The 19,254-nt window shown below is 42.7% G+C and overlaps 1 protein-coding gene across 1 annotated transcript in view; it reads left to right on the forward strand.

Annotated features, from left to right (window-relative positions):
• The window catches only part of LOC126190632 (cytochrome P450 6k1-like), a 174,294-nt gene extending 172,776 nt beyond the window's left edge, over positions 1-1,518 (forward strand). Inside the window, exon 8 of the mRNA XM_049931050.1 lies at positions 1,249-1,518. Coding sequence (XP_049787007.1) covers positions 1,249-1,415 — 167 coding nt within the window. The 3' untranslated portion in view covers positions 1,416-1,518. The remainder of the gene's footprint in view (positions 1-1,248) is intronic.
• The last annotated feature ends 17,736 nt before the right edge of the window (positions 1,519-19,254 follow it).

The following is a 19,254-nucleotide window of genomic DNA, read 5'->3' on the forward strand; positions in this document are numbered from 1 at the left end:
GTAAACTAACATACTTTGCATACTTTCACTCTCTGATGTCACACGGAATAATATTTTGGGGTAAGTCAACATTTAGACAAATAGTATTCACTGCTTAAAAGAAAGTGGTTAGAATAATGTGTGGGGTTCATAGTCGCACTTCTTGAAGGCATCATTTTAAGAGATTGGGAATTCTTACAACAGCCTCACAATGGGCCTACATTTACTCACTAATGAAATTTGTTCTCAACAACACGGACCAGTTTAAAAACAACAGTGACTTTCATGATTATAACACCAGAAAAAAGAAAGACATACACTATCCTTCACTCAACCTATCTTTGGCACAGAAAGGGGTAAAATATGCTACAATAAAAATTTTCGACATATTACCGTATGAAATAAAATGTCTCATAGACAGCAGTAATAGCTTCAAAAATAAATTGAAATCAAATCTCTTTGACAACTCCTTCTATACCATAGATGAAGTCTTGAATAGGAATAAATAAATCTATAAATACAGGATATGCATTTTGTGACATTTAAGGAAATGGGGTAAATAACAGAAATATTAATCCTTAACTTAAAAAATCTTGTTTCATATGTGCATTTCTTGTGCACTTAACACGTTCCACATCATAACGGCTACCGTACCGTGCGATTAATCAATGGAACATGCAACCAACTAACTGACTAACTAACTAACGTATTCAAGGCACTTACGACAGCAATCCTATAAAAATGGCTCTGAGCACTATGGGACTTAACTTCTGAGGTCATCAGTCCCCTAGAACTTAGAACTACTTAAACCTAACTAACCTAAGGACATCACACACATCCATGCCCGAGGCAGGATTCGAACCTGCGACCACCGCGGGTGCGCGGTTCCAGACTGTAGCGCCTAGAACCGCTCGGCCACAGCGGCCGGCAGCAATTCTATAACACCTGACAAATTGCGCTATTTCCGAAATGCTCATGCTGAGCTTGCGGACTATCAAAATCTGCCCCCGGTCAAACTCAGATAGATTACGTACCTTCCACATGCTACACACGCACAGCGCGCCCACTGGTACTACACGCACGGTGTGTGCGGCTGACCAGCAGTCACGCCTCGCCAGACGATGCTGCTGTCGCCTGGACGGGTTTGTATCGGCAGTAGGTCGGCGGTAATAATGTTCTGGCTGACCAGTGTAAGATTCACTGGGGCACTAGTATACTGTCTGCTTAGAACTAGGAACGGAGTGAGCGGTGCTTGTCGCCGTGTTGCAGGGATGCGGCTGGGTCAGCTGCAGTCCAAGGTGGGCCTGGTGAGCGTGCTGTCGCGCTTCAGCGTGCGCCCCACCGCCGCCACGCCGCGCCGGCTTGCCTTCAACGGGCGCGGCGTGCTGCTGCTGCCCACCACCGGCATCCAGCTGCGCTTCGAGAAGAGGCGCTAGGGCGCGCGGGGCCGCCTGCCAGCGTAGTGTCCACGTGACGTTTACTTCACTTTAAATGTAATATGGGCTCGAATTTTTGTTAATAAATGTTACAAGAATCTCATCTTTTTTGCATCAACTGTGCAGATTGTCGTACACAAACTGTCCCATAACTACAGTGACTGTCATATTCAAATCACACAATGAGATTTTCACTCTGCAGTGGAGTGTGCGCTGATACGAAACTTCCTGGCAGAGTTGGTAGAGCACTTGCCCGTGAAAGGCAAAGGTCCCGGATTCGAGTCTCTGTCTGGCACACAGTTTTAATCTGCCAGGAAGTTTCATATCAGCGCACACTCCGCTGCAGAGTGAAAATATCATTCTTAAAACACCCCCAAGGCTGTGGCTAAGCCATGTCTCCGCAATATCCTTTCTTTCAGGGGTGCTAGTTATGCAAGGCTCGCACGAGAGCTTCTGTAAAGTTTGGAAGGTAGGAGACGAGATGCTGGCAGAAGTAAAGCTGTGAGGACGGGGCGTGAGTCGTGCTTGGGTAGCTCAGTTGGTAGAGCACTTGCCCACGAAAGGCAAAGGTCCCGTGTTCGAGTCTCCGTCCGGCACACAATTTTAATGTGCCAGGAAGTTTCATATTCAAATCACAATAGTTGCATCAGAATGTCGCTGAAAGCCGCTCTTTCTATCTAGCTCACTTACGATGGACATTTAAAAAATAATGTACACCCTTTTTTTTTGCTTACGTGTTCTCTTTTCACATCTTTTCACAGTCCTTCAATATAGTCTCCCTGCTTCTCTGTGACTGAATCCTAACAACTCGGACTTTTATTACTCCATCCACGACAGCACTTCTGTTCATCTGTCGAAAGGTTCGGGTAACGGTGGTACAAAACTCTTCTAGAGAAAGATAACGAAGTCTGTCTGTAGGTTTCCTCAACTTTGGCAACAAGTCGAAATCTGGCGGACTCATGTCCAGGCTGTAGCGAGGATGCGGCAACACTTCCCATCCGTATTCGCACAGTTTTTGGGCTACACCACTGTTGATACGCGGGCGAGCATTTCGTGGAGAAGTAGTCACCCATCCTCGAACAACTGATGTCGGGTTTCGTGCATTTTTCTGCGCAGGTTTTGCATGAATTTACGATAATGCAATCCTATGACACTTGTTCCACATGAGATTCTACCTTACATGATGATTTCTTGATGATCGTAAGCAGAGATCATCATTTGCTTGCGCTTTGATTTTGGGTGTTGAAACTTTTTTGGACATGAAGACTCTGTAGCTATGCACTCATTGGACTGTGATTTCAACTCCGATTTAAAGTCTGTAATCCACATATTATCAATAGCGACAATTAGACGTAAGAATCCTAGATCTTCACGGTCACCATTGTTTGAGCAAGGCTGCAACATCCACTCGTCTCTTCTTCTCTTCAGCACTCAAAGAGTGTGAGACCAACCTTGTAGAAATTTTTATCTTCTTCAGATCATTTGACAGAATACGGAACACTGATCTTGGAGGAATTCCCGTTGCTTCAGATAGTTCCTCACAAATCACACTGTCATGTTCTCCAAGAGCATCTGCCACAAGTTTCACACTTATTTCACATGTTGACATTTTTTGCCTTCTGGGTCTTGGATGAACATCTATGCTCATACGACCACGACAAAAACGATTAACGCATCGTGAAACTGTACTGCTGTCCACTTCAAACTCACCACAAACTTCACTTAACGCACTGTCGACATCTGTTGGGTTTTTGACGCGTAAGGATTCGATCTCGGTGTACGGCCGCTGGTCTTCAACAGTCACAGTACCCGGGACTCCCGCAAGGTTCACTTCTGTCTCTCGCCAGTTTTATGTTAGAGTACACAGTGAAAAAACAAAAACACGCGCCTCCTCCTCAAGCTCCCAACTACATTTGACGTAATTTTCATTGTTGTTGCATCAAACAATCTACACACCTGTGCACTATTTATGAAATGTCCTTCGTATTATGAGCTCTCTATTGATTCTAAGAGCGCTGATAATCTCGTTGTTGAGCGCTTCTAAATCTTAAACACACACTCACACAGACAGATGCACACGCACGCACACGCACACGCACGCACGCACACACACACACACACACACACACATTTAATCCTCAGATCTGTGCAAGTTTTATCTCAGTGAGTTCTGTCTCATTCAGCGATCGGCTACACACTGCTTTCGTGGTCTGTTCAGCTCATACACGCACACTTTGCTTTTTCTGCATTCCACTCACTTACTTTCGAACATAATGTCTGACTGAAATATCTCAAACGTTAATTGATCATAAAACACTGTGACAGAACTGATGACATATTCAGCATGATCTTAAGCCATGGATGGCATTCAAATACATCTCAAAGGTAGCGTGGTGATCAGTACAATTCATTGGTAAAATATGTGGAAGGGTTCTCCGCTTCCTTCGATTACTCCTTTCTGGGACATGAACAATGGTCATTTTGGGCAAAAAGCCCAATTGCAACCCCTAATACATAGAAACTGTCCAGATGCAGGAGAGAAAGGTTCGGTTTGGGGACTTTGTTTATTTTGGTTGGGAAACCAAAGTAAAAATCAGTCCAAATTCCGTAATTAATCATAAAGATTAGTCCTAGTTATAGATCAATATGCACTTAAAATCGCAATACAGCTCAAAAATTGACGATGTCATACAACTGGTGTTATCTTGCTAGAAAAAAATTTCACAGTACCACCGGAAACTAGTGGCAGATATAGTCAAACTCTACATAGGACGATAGCTCCCCATACAATCTGGCAGGGAAAACCCTGGAGTGAAAGGTACCATCTTTATTGGTGGTGGGAATTATGTTCAGCTGACGAGATGCTGTTGCTGGATAGAGAGGAGTTTAATAAGTATACTACATGTAAGCATACAGTTGACGATTGTATCTATCGCAGTTTGACATCAGAGTTCGCTACCTTGCCCGACAATCACCCTGCAACCCATGTAATCGAAATTCAAGAATGCCAATACACGCTACCAAAACTGCTTCACTGCTCTATTACACATGAAAATTGTCGTGAAAAAAACCGGCACTCGAAAGTAATAGGTCATAATGCAACAGATGTGGTGTGAATTGGGGGAAAATCGGTGTAATAACACAACTACCACAAAAACTGACCCAAAAAGATTGCGCCAGGAGAGAAGGGTGGCAGTTGCACGTGCAGTCTCCTTGATGTTCGTTCACGGACTGACCAAATAGGAGCCGGTCTTACCCCCACCTACCACCCCTCATTGTTCCTGTTCTACCTTGCCACTGGCCCACAAAGATATCCACCTGGTGGCAGCGATGTACTGCCTCCGGACTGCAGAAGTCAGTCACAGTTGGATGTTTCCTGCAATCTGTTAAACATAGTTCTCGGCAAGACAGGAACAGCCGTCCGCTCCTTCTCGCGGAACAGGCAGCTACTGCTACACAGCCCTCATCATATCCAGGAGCGGAGTCTTCAGTTCAATGCGCCCCCACTGGAGCATGTGGTGGTGTGGTCCAGGTGGTCAGTCAGACCTAACGATGCCAACATACATCACGACACCGGAAGGTCACAGAACATAGCGAGATAAATGACAGCTGCTTCAACTGTGAGCTTTTTGTCTAAACTGCGATCTCCTATGCAACACGCCCCCATGACTCCGCAAGTGTCCTCCATTATGCAAAAGAAAACACTTCACTGTAACAATTGTACTGGAGCTCTTATAAGCAAGCATCTATTAAAAAGAAAAAGAAAACACATCCGCGATTTTAATATATGTCTTGTTTCCACGACATAGGCGTAGTCCATATTCTTTTAGTTTTAGAGCAAAATCCCTATAGTTTCAGAGCATTCTGTTATATCCAAGAGCAAAGCCAAGTGTGAATTTCATTATTAATAACAAAACATGTACTTTTGACAACGGGGTCTTTGATAAGGATTGGAATTAAAGTTAATAGGCAAACAGCACTTCGGTCAGAGAGAGAGCGTGGGACGAAAGGGAGAAAGAGAGATGGCTTTGTGCTGGGGACAGCACTACCTCATGAAAAGTGAATATATGGCTTAGGACGCAGTGTGTGACCATATTAAGAGAGGCTTCTCTACCCCTCCACCCGGCCTCTGAAGAACCACTGAAGAACAGTGCACAATGACAGTCAATAAGGAGCCAAGTAGCCCTCGACATTATGTCATGGCAATAGCCGGTGGGGTAGAAGGGAAAAAGTGTACAAAACTCGGCAGAGAGACTTTCCGAGTAGAGTCTATGGCAGTCAGAAGAGAGTAGGCAGTAAGTAAGCAGGCAGGCAGCAAGTCTGACGCGGGGCGCTGCAGGGAGAGCCAGCGGAGTTAGCAGCCGGAGCTGGTGACCAGACAGGCGGTGGCTGTGGGACTCTGAGCTAGACGTGTGCACCGCATTCGAAGAGCGGGCGGAATGGCGGTTGTCTTAACACCATCTCTGTGCCAGACCTGGCCGCTCTTTGGAAGCGTCTCAGCCAGAGCGGTAAGGAATTCATTCTGTGTATTTTGAATAAACTTCAAACAGTTGAACATTTCTGGAGAGTTCTTCATTTATCTCCCAGCCTTTTTCTACCTTGGCACCAGAGATTCTAACTTCTTCGCTAGGTCAAAGTGTATTGAAAAACAAATACCGCCTTCATGTTGACATCGAGCGTATCACACATACACATACTGCTCCATTGGAGTAGGTGCACAATGATCGAAGTCACATCGCACAAATTTGTGTAAAGTTTTGTCGTCTGTACTGGAAGAAGATCATATCCCACAGACTACCAATCAAAAGAGAGGCTTGCCATTTTGCTCCCTCGTAAGCAGATTAATACTTTGTTTTTCAGCTGTAACACATACAAAAAGTGTATGACTACAGCTTTTTACACCAACAGACATTTTGTTTTTCTACCATGACTTCGAGGTCTGCGTCAGTTCGAAACCAACATTAACACTTTTCCAACCATTGGCTCTCACAGAAAGCTGGACACTGCATAGTGTAAACTATGCTGCTCCAACAACATACAGGGTGGTAGAAATAAAACACAAAGGCGATGTTTTTGATTGACAAAAATGTGGAACACATCGCAATATATGGAAACTGGAAGAGTTTGTAGCATTGTGGAGCGTACCCAGACAGTTGTCCAAAAGTGATGACCTACACAGGTAACCTCATCTTTCACAGTGACAGGATTGCGGGCAGCAGATGTCTCCGTGTTCCGTTTCGAAGAGCATTGTTTCCTGAGTTTGCACTCATTCACATGATCACGGTTCTGGCCTTGATCATCGCCGTACAGTGCTGTTTATAACATACACAGGATAACAAAAATAAAATGGTTAACATGGCTCTGAGCACTATGCGACTGAACTTCTCAGGTCATCAGTCGCCTAGAACTTAGAACTAATTAAACCTAACTAACCTAAGGACATCACTCACATCCATGCCCGAGGCAGGATTCAAACCTGCGACCGTAGCAGTCCCGCGGTTCCGGACTGCGAGCCTAGAACCACTAGACCACCGCGGGCAGCTAACAAAAATAAAAACAAGTAGTGTTATCTTATTGGTAACACAGAAAAAAGTGAGAAGCGCATCGCAGCATACGGAAATAATACGAGTCCGCAGCATTGAGGAATGCTTCCAAACAACTGTCTGAAAGTGATGACCTCCTCATTTAATCCCATGTCCCACAGTGACGAGTAGCAGATGTCGAGTATTCCGCCTAGGTTCTCCCTGTCTCAAACACTCAATTGATAGAGTGATCAATGTGTGCAATTTTACTTGTTGGTCTCTAATTTCAGTATCATCCAATGACACAGTAGAATACTTCCCATTTCTGTATCATCACTAAACCACCCCTCCAATACTCTGCAAGTACTATATACTAGACTGCAAATCCAGACAGATGACTTTGCAGTATGTCCATACAGTCATCTACACCAAAATTTACTACACAGTGTCGTATACTGATGCAGTCAGGTTATCTACGTATTTCTAGCACATTGATCATAGTGTGGCTTTTAAGATAACGACTGGCCGTCTATCCCTGCGTGGATGGAAGTCACAGAGTATTCTCACATTGATGGGGTAAAGTCGGAGATTGACAGATCTTGCAACACTGTCTATGACCCACTCTCCTTGCCACACGGTCGCCAATTTAATCTGCAACTGGCCAGAAGCAGGAGAGTACTATAAATGTTACAGTCCACGTCTCATGAAGGATCAGAGCAAACTGTGACCATAACTGCTGCTCAGCGAAGACTGTTTCGCTCACAGCACCTGTCCAAGTGCAGAAGATCTCTCCAGATGCATGCACGTCGAGGAGGTTAACACCACTTATCAGTGTATAGTAGACATGACAGTGTTCTGGTGCTATAACAGACGGTTAAAAAGAAACTTGTGGTTTACACTTGATGGAACTCCAGACAGACGGAGTTTGAAACATTTTACGTAAATTAACCACGCTATCAATTCTGGAGCATTATTCCAGTGTCTGGAGCCAGTACCAAGAAGGTACTGGCACGAGAGAAATGATCATTGAGCATAAACACACATGCCTATAGCTACACGGTTCTGCACCTAAGAGCACTATAATGTTCAAGCCATATGATTTCTAAAGTATTAATCGTGCAGAACGCAACACTCTTACTACTATAATGCTGGACACGTGTCCAACATCTGATGTACAACCACCCTGCAAGTTTTCTACCCCAATCACTACGGTGATAAACTTTAAAATGATAAAACTACTACCTTCTACAATAATCTGGTGACCTAAGAAGTCACCGAGCTGTTCCTCACTACGAAGGCATTGTCGGTGTGTATCTGCCACTTGAGCTGCTTGTAAACCAACTACAATGAAGTCGACAGGCTGTTGTTCTGTCTCTTTGGAAATTGATGGAATCTGTATGTCTTTACATCGGAAACGTCTGTATCCCTGATCACACTTCCCACATCAATCGTGCTTGTTATTAGAAGTAGTGGGTTTGACAGATGGGGTTATGCTTCACTACGATACAGAGTGAGGAAGAAACGACAGGAATATTTTCGATGGCTACATTGACTTACCACTCACGCCCTGCTGCACGAAAATGCACATGAAGACACAGTGACTTCTTACGAGGGAGTAAGCACAACAATCAGTAGCCAGAGTAGATGTAACAGTTTCATTGCAGTTTACAGTAGCATCACAATCGAGGAGACCAAACGTGAAACTGCCGCCCCTCTCTCTTTTGGGGTCGGTTTTTGCGGTAGTTGTGTTATTGCGCCGATTTTCCCCAATTCACACCACATCTGTTGCATTATGACCTATTCATTACGAGTTCTGGTTTTTTTTTTTTTCACGACAATTTTCATGTGTAATCAGAACAGTGAAGCATTTTCCATGTGTTGTGGTAGCGTGTATTGGCATTCTTGAATTTCGATTACCTGGGCTGCTGGCAAAGTAGCGAACTGTGATACATACAATCTTACATGTAATATTTAACTCCTCTCTACCCAACAACAGCATCTCCAGCTGAACATAATTCCCACCACCAATAAAGATGGTACCTTTCGCTCCATGGTTTTCCCCACCAGCTTGGAGGGGGAGCTATCGCCCTATGTAGAGTTTGAGTAATTTCCAACATCTCATGTACAACCACCCTGTAAGTTTTCTACCCCAATCACTACGGTGATAAACTTTAAAATGATAAAACTACTACCTTCTACAATAATCTGGTGCCCTAAGAAGTGACCTCTCTCTTTTTGGGTCGGTTTTTGCGGTAGTTGTGTTATTACGCTGATTGTGTTATTACGCTGATTGTGTTATTACGCTGATTGTGTTATTACGCAAAGAGTTTCAGTAATTTCCAGTGGTACTGTGAAATTTCTTCCTAGCAAGATAACAAACACCAGTTGTATGAAATTGTCAATTTTTGAGCTGTATTGCGATTTTAGGTGCTCCTTGTGTAGCGTTATGCATATAGATGTGTAATTAGGACTAATCTTGAATGAGATTTTCACTCAGCAGCGGAGTGTGTGCTGATATGAAACTTCCTGGCGGATTAAAACTGTATGCCAGACCGAGACTAGAACTCGGGACCTTCGCTGTGAGGACGGGTCGTGAGTCGTGCTTGGGTAGCTCAGTTGGTAGAGCACTTGCCCGCGTAAGGCAAAGGTCCCGAGTTCGAGTCACGGTCCGGCACACAGATTTAATCTCCCAGGAAGTTTCATATCAACGCACACTCCGCTGCAGAGTGAAAATATCATTCTGGAAACATCTCCCAGGCTGTGGCTAAGCCATGTCTCCGCAATATCCGTTCTTTCAGGAGTGCCAGTTCTGCACGGTTCGCAGGAGAGCTTCTGTTAAGTTTGGAAGGTAGAAGACGAGGTACTGGCAGAAGTAAAGCTGTGAGGACGGGTCGTGAGTCATGCTTGGGAAGCTCAGTTGGTAGAGCACTTTCCCGCGGACGGCAAAGGTCCCGAGTTCGAGTCTCGGTGAGGCACACAGTTTTAATCTACCAGGAAATTTCGCGACAAAACTTTAAGATTAATTACGAAATTAGGATTGGTTTCCCAACCAAAATAAACAAAGAAGGCAAACCTATCCTTTCTCTCCTGCAGGACAGTTTCTATGTGTTGGGGGGTCCACTTGGGCTTTCTGCCCAGAAGGTCTGAGGCTCGAGTCCCAGAAAGAGCACCACACCATTTTAAATTTCCTGTCAATTTCCAGGTGAGACGGAGACAGGAGGTTGGTTGGGACGTCAGCAAAGCCTTTGGACAGAAAAATTCTTGTCATTTTTGAAATTCCCATATTTTTTTATTTCCCGCCAAAATTCGAAATTCCCACCAATAGAATAGGTGGTGGTTGGGAAGGTGCGGAGAGGAGGAGGGGTAGGGGGATGGTTGGGGAGGAGGGGGCCCACGGGTTGACTGGGGAAAACTCATAACATCATTCGGGGTGGGGGTAATTGATCAATTAAATTAATTTCCAAATCAATTTTATATCAGGACTGGGGTGTCAGAGACCCATCACCATACTAGTCACATGGTCCTGGACACTTAATGTTCAAGATTTACCTGACTTTTTGTTGATAGTAGCGTTCAAGTTTCTTGATATCCCGGGAATTGAGTGTCCAGGTTTCACAGCCATACAGAAGTGTAGAAATTACAACAGCTCTGTACACTATGAGTTTGGTGTGTAGCTTTAGGTCTCTACTCATGAAGTGTATTAACAGTCCAAATGCTGCAAGGGCACCCCTATTCTTTTATCAACATCTTGTTTGCAAGTACACCATTTAGACGAGATACTTGTGAGAAGCGAAAAGTCCTCAACGTGCTTCAGTGCTGTGTTTAGGACAGAGATATTCAAATAAATGAGTGTTTAACCTGGGAAAGGTTGTGAGAGTACCTTCGTTTTTCCCTCACTGATGGTAAGACAAAAGCGATCACATGTAATTTTCAAGCAGGTGACTGACAGTTGTAGCTCTGCCTGTGTTGGAGCAGGAGATGCAGTGTCTTCGGCATACTGTAGTTCTGTCATTCGGGTAACCTGGGTACGGTTTTCATGTGCAGTCTTGCTAGATTGAAGAGACCTTCATCACAACAAAATTTGAGCTCCATGCCTTGGCTGTTTGTCGATGATTCCTACGACATGGCAGCCATGTACAGTGCAACTACAGTTCGAGCAATCACATAGCTGTCTGTGTGGAAACGAACCTGATGCAGAGTTATAATGAGGAACCTGCTGAAACATGCCATTATGCAAAACTTGCACCACATCCACATAGTGTTTAGGACATCCAAAGTGGCAGATTTAGGTACTGAATCAAAGGTTTTTTCCTGGCCATAGAAAACTAATTATAGAGGCCTCTGCTGGTTTCTGCGCTTTCCCTGGAGTTGTCTGAGTGGCCGAGCGGTTCTAGGCGCTACAGTCTGGAACCGCGCGACTGCTACGGTCGCAGGTTCGAAACCTGCTTCAGGCATGGGTGTGTGTGATGTCCTTAGGTTAGTTAGGTTTAAGTAGTTGTAAGTTATAGGGGACTGATGACCTCAGAAGTTAAGTCCCATAGTGCTCAGAGCCATTTCAACCATTTTTTGTCTGTTGAGCTTCTGGAGGTTTGGAAACCGCAGTGAGATTCAGGCAAAATCTTCTCTAAAATAATTTGGAGCCAATTTAATAGAATTCTTGTGAGAATTTTATCTGCAACTGACAACAGTAATATATCATGGTAATTCCCCACATACACTACTGTCGCTTTCTTGAAGACGGTGATGATAGTATCATTCTTCGCGCCATCAGATACTCCTTGAGTTTCCCAAATTAAGAGGATCAGTGTAAAAAGTGTAGTCTTTAAGGGTGTACCAGGGTACTGGCATTTTGTATTTGTTCCAGACGAATGTTATCAGTACTGGGAGCCTTTCATCATCTTAACTGATCGGGTGCTCTGATGAAGTCTCTTTATGTTGATGGTTGTTGGGGTTGCTGAGGCACATTATACAGAAAGTCCACAGCAACCTCGAGGAATGATTTGGAAGCACAGAGATACGTTCCTTCCAACGTTCTAAGAATTTTTCATTCTCAGTTAAAGTGATGGAATTGTCAGCAGTGTTCCTGATGAGGATCGAATTGGGCCATATGGGGGGCTGAATTTCAAAAAGTATCTTCAGCATTTTTTTTTTTTTTTGTTTCTAACAAAGAAGCCAAGTACAAATTTTCCTAGATTTAGCCTCAAAAATACTTGCATAATGAAAAATTTCCACAAAGAATTTCATTCCCTATTTCACCCCCACAGATACTGAATTTCCAAAAACAATGGCACACATGTTTTTTACTTATGCCGAAAAACCAAACGGAAATTTTAATAGATTTATCTTTGAAACGCGTTTATAATGAAATATTTCACAAGACATTTTGTGATGTAATCTAATTGAAATCTTCCCGTATCTCCCGGCCTTTTCCAAGTATACCTCCTCCTCTTGTGATTCTTGAACAGGGTATTCATTTTCCAAATACACTCCAACAGGTATTTTTTATTTGTAACCGAGAAGTCAAATACCAATTTTCATAGATGTAGCAGGCTTTTCAGTAGTTTCAGGGGCCACAGTCTAGATGATTGATTCAACTGGCCTTTCAACATCAACCAAAACGGCATTGCTGTGCTCATACTGAGAAAGGCTGAAGGGAAGGCGAAACTACAGCCGTAATTTTTCCCGATGGCTTGCAGCTTTAGTGAGTGATTAAATGATGATGGCGTCCTCTTGGATAAAATATTCCAAAGGTAAAATAGTCCCCCACTCAGATCTCCAGTCGGGGATTACTCAGGAGGATGTCGTTCTCATGAGAAACAAAACTGGCATTCTACGGATCGGAGCATGGAACGTCGGATCCATTAATCAGGCAGGTAGGCTAGAAAATTTAAAAATGGAAATGGATAGGTTAAAGTTAGATATTACAAGTTTATATGCCACCTAGCTCCGCAGATGATGAAGAGATTGAACAAATGTATGATGACATAAAAGAAATTATTCAGACAGTTAAGGGAGACGAAAATTTAATAGTCATGTGGGATTGTAATTCGAGAGAAGGAAAGTAAAAGGAAGAGAAGGAAAAATAGTAGGTGAATATGGACTTATGGTGTGAAATGAAAGAAGCCGCCTGGTACAATTTTGCACAGAGTATAACTTAATCATATCTAACACTTGGTTTAAGAATCATGAAAGAGGGTTGTATATGTGGAAGAGGCCTGGATACACTGGAAGGTTTCAGATAGATTATTAATGGTAAGACAGAGATTTATGAACCAGGCTTCAAATTGTAAGACATTTCCAGGGGCAGATATGGACTCTCACCACAATTTATTGCTTATGAACTGCAGACCAAAACTGAAGAAACTAAAAGGTAGGAATTTAAGGAGATGGAACCTGGATAAACTGAAAGAATTAGAGGTTGTAGAGAGTTTCAGAGGGAGCACTAGGGAACGATTGACACGAGCAGGGAAAGAAATATAATAGAAGATGAAATAGTGAGTTAGCAGAGGATCAAGTAGGTAAAAAGAAGAGGGCTAGCAGAAATCCTTGGGCAACACAAGAGATATTGAATTTAATTGATGAAAGGAGAAAATATAAAAATGCAGTAAATGAAGCAGGTGAAAATGAACACAAACGTCTCAACAGGAAGTACAAAATGGCTAAGCAGGTATGGCCAAATGTGAAGATGTAGAAACATATATCACTAGAGGCAAGATAGATACCGCCTATAGGAAAGTTAAAAAGACCTTCAGCGAAAAGAGATCCACCTGAACGAATATTAAGAGCTCAGATGGAAAACCAGACCTAAGCAAAGAAGCCAAAGCAGCAAGGTGGAAGGAGAATAGGGATGGTCTGTACAAGAGCGAAGTACTTCAGGGCAGTATTATGAAAATAGAAGAGGACGTAGATGAATGTGAGATGCGAGATATCACACAGCGTGAAGAATTTGACAGAGCACTGAAAGATCTAAGTCGAAACAAGGCCCCTGTGAGTAAACAACATTCCGTTAGAACTACTGATAGCCTTTGGAGAACCAGCCATGACAAAACTCTTCCATCTAGAGAGCAAGATGTATGAGATAGACGAATTATCTTCAGACTTCAAAAAGAGTGTAATAATTCAAATTCAAAAGAAAGCAGGTGCTCACACGTGCGGAAAATTACAGGACCATCGGTTTAATAAACCATGTCGGCAAAATACTAACACAAATTCTTTACAGAAGAATGGAAAAACTGGTGAAGCCAACCTCGGGGAAGTTTAGTTTGCATTCCGTAGAAATGTAGAAGCCGCGCAGGATTAGCCGAGTGGTCTCAGGAGCTGCAAAAATGGTTCAAATGGCTCTGAGCACTATAGGACTTAACTTCTGAGCTCATCAGTTCCCTAGAACTTACAACCACTTAAACCTAACTAACCGAAGGACATCACACACACCCATGCCCGAGGCACGATTCGAACCTGCGACCGTAGCGGTCGCGCGGTTCTAGACTGTAGCGCCTAGAACCGCTCGGCCACTACGGCCGACCAGGAGCTGCAATCATGGACTGTGCGGCTGGACCCGGCGAAGGTTCGAGTCCTCCCTCGAACATGGGTGTGTGTGTGTGTTTGTCCTTAGGATAATTTAGGTTAAGTAGTGTGTAAGCTTAGGGACTGATGACCTTAGCAGTTAAGTCTCATAAGACTTCACACACATTTGAACAAATGTAGAAACATGCGAGGCCACACTTACCCTACGATTCATTTTAGAAGATAGGTTAAGGAAAAGCAAACCTACGTTTCTAGTATTTGTAGTGAGAAGCACCCACATGCCTTGCTCATACTGTGGCATCAAGCAGTCAGGCCTGCAAGATGAGTGGTCTGCCAAGCGAGTGGATTCATTCTTATTTATCGAGTAACATGAACTCTAGCACTCACAATTAAGTTACTAATTATTCTTCTGTATGAATATTACGCAACGGAAACGCACATCTGACTATTAGTAATTTACACAACTCTACCTGTTCACTACGCACTGGCAATACCACATTTTCTTTTTTTATTTAACGGCTTTGATCAACACGTGGCCATCGCACTGAATATGAATGGCGCACACATTATAAATTCTGGATGTCATAGCAGCTTACAATTCGAAGGAAAAGGCCACCAATCTTTTTCTTTTCACTATCTTATTTATTCCGATAAATTCTATAACCTAAACACACAAATTCTATAACCTACAACAATAACACATGAGAAATTCCGCCCAGAGGGCATGGCTTTACATTGGTGATTCTCTGTCTTATGGTATCTTAATTCTTTAACACTACAATGCACTTTCTGGATAGGATGGTGGGTCTTCTGCTATATCTCACACTTCGACTCTCACAACCATCATCACGAAACTTTCCTCAAGACCGAGCGGTACAAAAGGAACATGCATAACCCACTACCTCTGAAACTACCTTGCGACTCTCCCATGCAAACCACACATACTTAAATTTCATGAAATACATCACACTGGCAACATACAATACAAAACAAGGAATAGTCACAACGTTATAATCACATCACTTTCAGTTTTCCCACTTCAATTAAAATTCATCCCAGTTTCACACGACACTGCCCCACTTCGTAACTTTTCTTTCCTACTACGAACTCTGGACGTTATATGCACGTCTTCCTGTGCAATGCAAGCCAAGTGCCGTTGGTGGATAGACGGCTGACTCACCTTGCTTCTCTCTCAGAGTATTATAGTTTGAATCAAGCGTCACACGGAAACATAACACGCAAAGTAATATTAAGAACATATTCATCACACACATGAGTCCTCAACTGATACCATGGACGAGTACCTATCTTTATCCTTTGCCTCATACACAGATTGAGACTCACACAGTACTCATCACGTGGAAGTACTCGTCTCTAATTTCAAGTCCTGCACACGCTATTTCTTAAATATTTCCAACTTATAGTACACACGCTAGTAATTCAGCTTAACTTAAGCACTCGGAAGTATTTAAACTTATTGCTACATGTGGTTTCATTGTGACCGTTGGTCACTTTCGAAGATTACTACGATCCCATTAATATTACCTGCCTGACATTTAATTCTCCCCACAAAAGTTCCTAAAATAGAGAAATTATTATTCTAAACTACTCTTAAGTATTTCACATGCATACTATGTCTCCACTCTTTTTTCCTTACGGAGCAGGCCTAAGACAGGTCTTACCAACACTAGGTCCAGCGGCAGAGTGCTGAAACATGGCCGTTCTTCAGGTCCTCTCGCACCTCTGCCGAAGTGGGGGAGCACCTTGCTACCGTATTGGTCAGCCACATTTCAGGCGCTCAAAGCTCTGGTAAATTTCATCTCTTTGGTCCCACCAAAGGTGACCCAAGTATCGTCTCAAAGATGATCATATATTCACATTCACTATCTGCGGTTAGCAGATGACCATACATTCATTCATTTCACAGATCTCACCAAACTGGATGCAGGGATTTATTTTGTGGGAGTGCACATGTGATCAATTAAATAAATAAATTGTCATTCTTTCCTATACTGGTATCCGGCTTCGCTGTATTAATTGAAATTGAGTTATTTTTACAAAAAATGTGTTGTTCTGACAAGAATAATGAAGTATGTTGTACCTATTTTCAATGTCAGGCGGTACTGTACCCTTTCAGTAGACTTACAGAAAGCTTTTGACAGTGTTGACTGGAATACTCTCTTTCAAATTCTGAAGGTGGCAGGGGTCAAACACAAGGAGCGAAAGGCTATTTACAGTTTGTAGTGAAACCAGCTGGCAGTTGTAAGAGTTGAGGGGCACCAAATAGAAGCATTGGTTGAGAAGGGACTGAGACAGGTTTGTAGCCTATCCCCGATATTATTCAATCTGTATACTGAGCAAGCAGTAAAGGAGACAAAGAAAATTTTTTAGTAGGAATTAAAGTGCAGGGAGAAGAAATAAAAATCTTGAGGTTTTCGAATGTCAGAGACAGCAAAGGACTTGGAACAGCAACTGAATGGGATGGACAGTATCTTGAAATGAAGATGTAAGATGAATATCAACAAAACCAAAATGACGATAATACAATGTAATCAAATTAAATCAGGTGATGCTGAGGGAATTAAATTAGGAAATGAGACACTAAAGTAGTAGATGAGTTTTGCTGCGTGGGCAGCAAAATAACTGACGATGGTGATCGAAGTAGAGAGGATATAAAATGTAGACTGGCGATAGCAAAGAAAACGTTTCTGAAGAAGAGAAGTTTGTTAACATGAAGTATAGCTTTTAGTGTCAGGAAGCCTGCTTTGAAAGTATTTGCATGTAGTTTAGCCATGTATGGAAGTGAAACATGAACGATAAACTGTTTAGCCAAAGAGAGTGCAGAAGCTATTGAAATGTGGTGCTACAGAAGAATACTGAAGATTAGGTGGGTAGATCATGTACCTTATGAGGAGATACTGAATAGAACTGGGGAGAAGAGGAATTTGTGGCACAACTTGACTAGAAGAAGGGATCGGTTGGTAGGACACGTTCTGAGGCATCAAGGGTTCACGAATTTAATATTGGATGGTAGAGGGTGAAAATCACGGAGGAAGACCAAGAGATGAATACAGTAACCAGATTGAGAAAGATGTAGGTTGCAGTCTTTATTCGCAGATGAAAAGGCTTGCCCAGGACAGAGCTGCATCAAACCAGTCTTGGCCGGCCGCGGTGGTCTAGCGGTTCTAGGCGCTCAGTCCGGAACCGCGTGTCTGCTACGGTCGCAGGTTCGAATCCTGCCTCGGGCATGGATGTGTGTGATGTCCTTAGGTTAGTTAGGTTTAAGTAGTTCTAAGTTCTAGGGGACTGATGACCACAGATGTTAAGTCCCATAGTGCTCAGAGCCATTTTGAACCAAACCAGTCTTGGACTGAAGACCACAAGAACAGCTTTAAAAATACTCTAATATACTTCAATAATGATTTATTTACAAAAAAATCTGTCACTCACTATTTCACCTCCTTAGGGTTTAAATTTCCAAAAATGCTGAAACTCGCATATCGTTACTTCTGACCGAGAAACCAAATACCAATCTTCGTAGATCTGTCTTCAAAATTGCCTCAATAGCGACATATTTTCAGAACGCATTACATCCACTATTTCAACCCCTTAGTGGTAGAATTTCGAAAAATCCCTCCTTAAACGACGCCTGCAATATAAGATCAACACCTTCTGCAAATATCGGCTCCCTGTGGTTTGTGCTGAGCGACGATGAGTCAGTCGGGACTCCGCCTTTTACACACAGAGATTAAAACTTTTAGTTTGGCTACTATAATTTTCTGATACGTACAGTCGTGCTCAAAAGTATCCGAATGACCTGAATTGCATTTCGCCTGATTAGCATGTAACCAGCATAACACAGCTGTCTAGCAGGACCTCTAATCGCTCCTCGGTACAGTTGTTTGACTATTGAAAATGGTTCCAACAAATCACCACTAGGAAACACTGCTCTGTATCCCAATACCTCAAGATGTAAAGTAATACCACGATACTACAAATATCAGGTAACAGATATAAGACTGTCCTTAAAGCTTGTAAGCTCACATTTATTACAATAAATGACATACCTGAAATGTTACCACTCTCATTATTACGTCAGATAGGTAATGCACGTAGTAAGTTCGTCGTATTCATGATTTCCTCTTCAAAGTGACCTACCGTACTTATTATTTAACACAAAATGACATTATAAATTTAAGTTACTCACGAGAAGCTACTTGAGAATATGTGTGAACTTCAAATGACACGACAAACCGTCTCGTTCTGCATATGGATTCAAACCCAGATCATGCAGACTAAGCAAATATTTCGTGACTGACAGAAAATAACAGTCATTCCTAACTAGGCATACAGAGCGTGATATACCTCGATTTTAGACAGTATCAGTTAGCAAATATCAACTTTAAATAACATAACGTAAACATTTTTGACGAACGCGAATTCCTACCCAGCATCTTTTGTTCCTGATAACGAACTACGAGAGATGTTAAATATTGCTTCCTCACAAGTACCTTACTTGAAATGCCGTGAGGTAAGGCTTTGTGTTGGACAGGGATTCGAACCCAGAACCTAATCGGATTGTTATGGAAGCACAATCAATGTGACATATCGGATTTTCTCAGCAGTAGCTAGATGTTTTAACTGAAATGACGAGACGAAACATTAATTTTTTTCCTTCCCAGGACTTCAACCCGGCACCTATCGCTGTTATACTCTAGAGAAAACGAACTTTAAATATGGGTTTGTTACACCAGCAGCGACATGTGAGCATGTTTGAATTAGAAATAATATGA

Source organism: Schistocerca cancellata, chromosome 6, assembly GCF_023864275.1.
Source record: "Schistocerca cancellata isolate TAMUIC-IGC-003103 chromosome 6, iqSchCanc2.1, whole genome shotgun sequence".
Lineage (NCBI taxonomy): Eukaryota > Metazoa > Arthropoda > Insecta > Orthoptera > Acrididae > Schistocerca > Schistocerca cancellata.